Source organism: Humulus lupulus, chromosome 9 (assembly GCF_963169125.1).
Source record: "Humulus lupulus chromosome 9, drHumLupu1.1, whole genome shotgun sequence".
Classification (NCBI taxonomy): Eukaryota; Viridiplantae; Streptophyta; class Magnoliopsida; order Rosales; family Cannabaceae; genus Humulus; species Humulus lupulus.
Window position 1 is genome coordinate 167,861,008 of NC_084801.1, and position 6,644 is coordinate 167,867,651.

Genomic DNA, 6,644 nt, shown 5'->3' on the forward strand with positions numbered 1-6,644 from the left:
AACTCTCATTTAATGTTTGCGCTTTAAAACTCAAATTCAAATTCATAACACAGATTACATTTTCTTTAACAAATTAAAATGTTAACTTCCTATTAAGAAAAAAATATGTTAACTGGAGGATTGAGTTAGTTATATTTATCGCCTAATAAAACTCAGGAATCCCATGCATAGCCTAATATAAAAAACTGCAAAAATATAATTTATGCAATACTAAAATGCAATCCAGGAAAGGAAAATGGTAGTATCAGAGAGAGAGAGAGGGAAAGAACAATCTCATAGATTTGCAAAGCTATATGGAATTTCTCCATCAAACTTCAAATGGCCATGTTTTCCCGTCAATTATTACATAGCAAGAAATAAAACAGCACAAAACCTTGAATAGTGTGGAACTGCAAATCCCTCATCCTTTTTTTTTTAATTATAATTTTTTTTTCTTCTGCTTTCCTACAGTCATGGGAAGAAAAGGGTGTAGCATAACAATTTACATGTATTGCATTTTCGAAGTCCAATATCACCATTTCATTAATGCTTGTTCGACTGCAATAAGTTAAAACACCTTTTAGCAAAACACCATCCAAAAAAACACCAAATAAAGGTTCTGTATTAGATTTTGGGCAAAACAACTGACCTCAAAGTTCTTTGATAGGTCCTTCATTTGTTCAGCAAGTTCTTGCCTTTTCTTTAGAGCTATAAGAAAAAATACAGTGAAAATGGCATTAGTTCAACCTATGCATACGGTACAGTAACCTAAGACCAACAAATAGTATTCAATTCAAGACTATACCCAAACTTGAGACATCCTCAATTCTCCTTGATGTCCTCACAGCAAATCTTTGGAATGCAGGGCTGAAAATAAAAATGTTTCAGAAACAATTCCAACACTTCGGTAGTAAGTAGAGATGCAATAGTTATTTGTAAAATTATTCCTCTAAGTGGGAGTTTCTAAACTATAATATCACCCCCATCGACCTTCAGATATTCACTAATATTAAGAAACCAACTCTATAGTGATATAGCACCGAGTTTATACAAACTGTGCACTACAAATTGCCTAACCAAAAATCTCAAATTGATTGCTAATTACTGATTCATTGTTCCAGGAGGCTTAACAAGTCACTAATTAGAGGATTGGAAAATACAGATAAGAACTTGATTCTATCTACATGTAACAACCCATACAATTCAGGCATAACTAAATCCCATTATAATTATCAAAGCAACCGGAGAGTTTCATTCAGCAGCAAGGTAAAACTTATGGCTAGTAAAAAACGCATCAAAACAGAAAAATCAAATATGATATTAAGATAAATGGGAAAGGAAATTAGAGAACTCTATTAAAAATATAAAGGGCACAAAGAAGATGTATTATCAACCTTCTGAGCTGCAGCATATGACATTTTTAAACTGTAGATTAAACATATCAGAACATTTGAGACTTTTTTCTAGTTTCTGGGAGCATATCATCCGGAAAGAGACTATTCCGAACGGCCTATCAAGAAGCGTAAGTCTATAAGCTTCATTGAATTCGCTACTCTCATTTCAGGTTTGAACTTGAACTCAAATATGCAAATTTATAACACAAATAACATCCAAAATATATAGAAATCCAAAAATTTTAAGCTACTAAACGCAAGTAAGCACAATAAATTTCTCCATATAATGAAATTGAAAGATAACAATCGCTCAAAAAATTTCAATTAATAAATTAAAAAACTCATAAAGTAAGCACCTGTTGGCAAGGCTGTTAACAAGAACCTCATTGACGAGGTAAGAAACAACTCTGTGCATAAAATTCCCCCCCGCCATGATATAATTTGCTCAGTTATCGAAGATTGTATCTAAGAAGAATATCCCTATTCGTCAGAATTATAACAAAAGACAAGGTTAACTAAAGCCCAATCAAAATTTCACAAATCACCTAATTCATACTAACTGAAAAACAAATAATCATGCAATCGATACAAAACGTTATGTGTATTCACACAAATTAGTGAAGAATAAATGAAGAAACCCTAGACGTAGAAACTGAGAGGAGAAGAACAAGAAAGATGGTTTGAAACCTGAGTAATGTCGAAAAGGAAGAGCGATCAAATTCTAGAAACTACCCGGAATTTTAGGCTCTTAAATATGGATCTGCAAATACATAGAGAATCCCTTATCTTGGGCCCAAGGTTTTACTCGATTTGGTTGGGCCCAAGGCCCATATTGGGTGTTGTGTATTAGATTTAAGAGAAAATTATATTTTATATAGAATTTTAAATAAAATGGCAAACATATGACTTTTTTTTTTAAAAAGTTTATCTATGGAATTTTTTAAGAATTTTCATTTTTATGTGTTTTATTTCCAATATTTTTGTATAAAAGTTTGTTTATGTTATAGTTTTACTCTTAGTCAAGTTTTATTAATTTAGAATGGTAGGTTTGTAATTTGATTATTATTTTTTTTTAGCTTAGTTGTTTTTTTTATATTACTAATTTTATATTAAATTTTTCATTGGTTATTTTGCAATTTTTTTTTTGTAATATGAATTGTGTTTAAAATTATTTATTATTTATTATAAACATTTTTTCCTTTTTTTTTTTTAGATTTTACGTTTATTTTTACAAATCTTGGGTAAGGTAACCAGTTACTTGAGTGATCTTTGAGAGCTATGTAAAAAGAAAATCCTAGAGCTAGGTTAAAGAACAGGTACTGGGAGGGGTAACCAGTTACCCTGAAAGGAGTAATCTTCTGCCATAAGAGGGGTAACTAGTTACTATAAGATGGGTGACGGTTGCTCATATTAAATATGATAATAAACATCAAATTTGAAGAAAAAATAGGGAGAACACTTCATTAAAAAATGAAGAATAAGTAACTAAGATTTTAGTAATATAAGTAACCAGTTACCATATGATTTTTTTTTTTTAAATTTGGATGTTTCCATCAGGATAACCAGGTACTCATTCACGTTTTCATATTAGTTTTTTTCTTTTCAAATTTGAATGTCTACATTAGGATAACTAGTTATCCATTCATGTTTTTCATATCTATTTTTTCTTTCCAAATTTGGATATTCCTATCAGAGTTACTGGTTATCCATTAAAGTTTTTCGTATCTATTTTTTTTTTCCAAATTTGGATGTTCCCACTAGGGTAATTGGTTACCCATTCACATTTTCAGCAGATTTTTTTTCTTCACATTTGAATGTTCCCATCAGGGTAACTAGTTACCCATTCACGTTTTCATATCTATTTTTTTTCTTTTCGAATTTGGATGTATTTAACAGGGTTACTAGTTACCCATTCAATTTTTCATATATTTTTTCTTTTCATATTTGGATGTTGCCACTAAGATAACTAGTTACCCATTCACATTTTCATATAAATTTTTTTTCTAGATTTGAATGTTTTCATCAGGGTAACTGGTTACTCATTCATGTTTTCATATTTTTATTAGTTTTCTTTCCAAATTTGGGTATTCCTATAAGGGTTACAATGAAAAGAAAATGCTGAAAAAATTTATTTGAATTCTTTTACATATAGTGGAAAAAACTATAAAAAAAATTACAATAATAAAAGATAATAAATAAAAAATTGTAAAATAATTATGTAATGTTAAAATATATGTGTGAAAAAAAAAAAGAAAAAAAAATATAATGAGAAAATAATAAGTACAAAAAATGAAGAAAAAAGAAGGAAAAAAAAGTGAGGAAAGAAAACTAAAAAAATATGAAAAAAATAAATAAAACAAAAGAAAAAAAAATGATGAAGGAAAAACAGATGAATGAATAAAAATGAAAAGAAGAATAAGAAGAAGAAAAATACTGAAAAAAATGGAAAGAAAAAAAAAAGATGAATGAAAAAATTGAAAAAAAAAATGGAAGAAGAAAAAATATATATCATATGTGTGAAAAAGGGAAAAAAAATATAAGGAGAAAAAAATAAATATAAAAATGAAGAAAAAATAGAAGGAAAAAAAATAAAACTGAAAAAATATGAAAAAAAAAAACAATACAAATGAAAGAAAAAAATAGATAAATGAATAAAAATGAAAAGAAGAAAGATAATGGAAAGAAAAAAATGATGAAGAAAAAAATTGATAAGAAAAAGAAAAATGAAAGAAAAAATAAGCAAGGAAAAAAACTCAAAAACTAATTAAAAATGAAGGAAAAAAATTAAAAATTAAAAAAAAATTATCTTCAAAATCAAATAAAACATAACTATAATAAAAAATATGACATAATTATATATATATTTTTAAATTTATGGGAAAGAAAATCATATAAATATGAACTTCCAAATTAAAAAGTCATAAAAAAATAGAAAAATTAAATGTCCATATTTTTGTAAAACAATCTTAAAAATCCCATAAATATGAAAAAATCCCTAGATTTAATGAGAAAATCAGCTTATATTGTTATTTGGAAAATTTACATGTACACACATTATATAGAAAATAATTATCAATCTGTTACACAAATTTTAATATATAGAATTGTTAGTATTATATAACATAAATAACAAACATTATTAATAGATAAATGTTAGTAGGAATGAGGTTGTTTGGAAGGATAAATGTTGTAGAGCTGAAGAGATTGTTGTGTGAGTCAAATTTTATTTTGATCCATGGAAGATGGCTGAAGAGAATGTCGTGCCTTGACAGGGCAATTCTCATTGTAACGTTTAAGAAATTGAGTAATTGATTAAACCTGAGTGTTGACGTCGTTTTTCGTCAACAGTGAAAGAAGAGCACGTAAACAATAACTAGTAATGGCTAATAAAAATATGATAATACAAAACACGATTTTTTACGCGGTTCAGCAGTTAAATCTACCTAGTCCACGAGTCTTTTTTATTAAGCTCAAGATGATCTCTGAAAATTCTTCAAGGATGAATTCTTCAGAGTTTTCTCTCAAGATTCAGAAATTCGGTCCTTTACAATGGTGCATGACCTCTCTATTTATTATGAAGATTGCAGAATACTATCCCACATATTTTGGGTAGTTACTCTTTTTGTGCAAATAAATCAAATGGCTTTAAATGCCTGTAATCCGATATAAAAGGAAACGTCCCCTGAAGACCGGGGGCGTATAACTAATCAAATAATATCCCATGATTTTAGGGAATTTACAGTAATAAATGTAGACCACGTCTCTTATGGACAACACTTGTAGATGTTCAAGATTATTATCATATATCTCCAAGGCCTTATTCTCCCAGGTCTCTCATCAACCTTCGAGCTAATGACATCTCCCGAGGTCACATGGCTTTCGAGATCGTACGAGCGTCAGGCTCGGAACCCCTGATCTGAGGTCATCCCTGAGGGTAGATGCATCTCGGGAGCTCCCCTTCGAGATCGTGTGGATTTCGAGGCTACCATATTCGAAGTCGTCTCAGCTTTGCAGGCTCGATGTCTAGTCTTGAAACATACTTCAGACTTTACGAGTTCATTCGCTGCAAATCCAGCTTTCGAGGTCACATTTATCATGTCTCGAAATCTGGGTATAATATCTTGCCCCCTCGAAAGTATTTGTTCGAATCCTAAGAGAAGGAAACTTTTGAACTACTTTCTTCGGGAACCGTACCGTCACACACTTGAGAATGGACACGCGTCAGTTGGATATTGCTCATTTATGGTACTTGAGTACCTTGGAAACCTGCCCACGATCATTCGTCTGCCACATTTTTGGTACCATCATGTCATTGACCCCTGACCGTTGGATTTCATGAGGATTCTGGCCATTGGCCCAGATTAATCATTTTTATCACTTTTCTCCCTTTATATATTCAAGGTCTTCTTCTTCCTCTTATTTTACACGCTTCAGAAACAAAAAAGGGAAGGGACGAAACCAGAGGCCATCCCAGAGAACCTCTTTCTCGTGCATGTTCTCTCAGCCGAAAAAACAAAGGACCTCCGGTTTGTTCGAGTCCGTGAGCTCATATTTGCAGCCTCTCCTTCAGTCAGCAATTTCTCTGCAATCGCCATTATTGTGTAAGTGTCCAATCTTTGTTTTCCCTTATCCCAGTTTTTGTTCATATTGTTCTTGTTATTTCTGTGAATGTATTAGTTTATTTTCTTAGTACAATACTGTAGGGAATTTTTTTCCGATAGGCTCTTATGTTTTAAGTTTCCATACTGGGTTTACATCACTGGTTCATACCCAGTTTTGATGTTTGAGCAAGATTTCTGTTTTTTGGGTTTTAAAATTTTAAAAGACGTTTCTTGTACACCAAGATATCGGGTATAAAACCTTGGCTTTGACAAATGCACGATACCCAAGGTTACCTTTTTTGGTTATCCGCCACTCTCTTTCCCCTGATTTTTGGAATTCTCAAAAAAAAAAAATTGTCTACTCTCCTCCCTTTCTCGTGGAACGCACGTTCTGACTCTTTAATAAGGGTCTTAGTATCAAGCTTGTTTTGTTCCTAAACTCTGAGCTCGTCCTATCGAGCTCGTAATTCTTGCATGCATGGCCATCACCATTTTTTCTTTCTCGCTAGATGTCACAGAATCTGGAAAGACGGTGGGGGTTGTTGCTGACAATCCCTTACTCGCCAAAAACCCCGAGCCCGGAATCGTTGTTTGCTCGGAATCAACGTCGAATTCGTGAGTACGAGCTTGCGCGCGAGCAGGAGGATATTCAAGCTCATTATCACCGCCA

General features: G+C 31.5%; 1 protein-coding gene across 3 annotated transcripts; it reads right to left on the reverse strand.

Annotated features, from left to right (window-relative positions):
* Positions 1 to 256: 256 nt before the first annotated feature.
* On the reverse strand, positions 257 to 2,199 carry LOC133800998 (uncharacterized). Of its 3 annotated transcripts, none has more exons than XM_062239127.1 (5): positions 2,061 to 2,199; positions 1,730 to 1,853; positions 785 to 846; positions 629 to 687; positions 257 to 537 (listed from the first exon to the last, which is right to left on the reverse strand). In XM_062239127.1, the coding sequence occupies exons 2-5, from the start codon at positions 1,804 to 1,806 to the stop codon at positions 523 to 525; spliced, it is 213 nt and encodes a 70-aa protein (XP_062095111.1). In that variant the 5' UTR covers positions 1,807 to 1,853; positions 2,061 to 2,199; the 3' UTR covers positions 257 to 522. The 3 variants fall into 3 exon arrangements, with proteins under 3 accessions (XP_062095111.1, XP_062095112.1, XP_062095110.1); XM_062239128.1 differs by having other exon boundaries at positions 1,730 to 1,838; positions 2,061 to 2,137; XM_062239126.1 differs by lacking the exon at positions 2,061 to 2,199 and having other exon boundaries at positions 1,730 to 2,041.
* Between the last annotated feature and the right edge of the window lie 4,445 nt (positions 2,200 to 6,644).

Excerpts from the sequence above, each read along its gene's own strand:
- LOC133800998 (XM_062239127.1), bottom strand. The coding sequence starts at position 1,806 with ATGGCGGGGGGGAATTTTATGCACAGAGTTGTTTCTTACCTCGTCAAT. Across the intron at positions 847-1,729 it reads GTTAACAGCCTTGCCAACAG|CCCTGCATTCCAAAGATTTG; the intron begins GTGCTTACTTTA and ends TTTTATTTTCAG. Across the intron at positions 688-784 it reads TGAGGATGTCTCAAGTTTGG|CTCTAAAGAAAAGGCAAGAA; the intron begins GTATAGTCTTGA and ends TTTTTCTTATAG.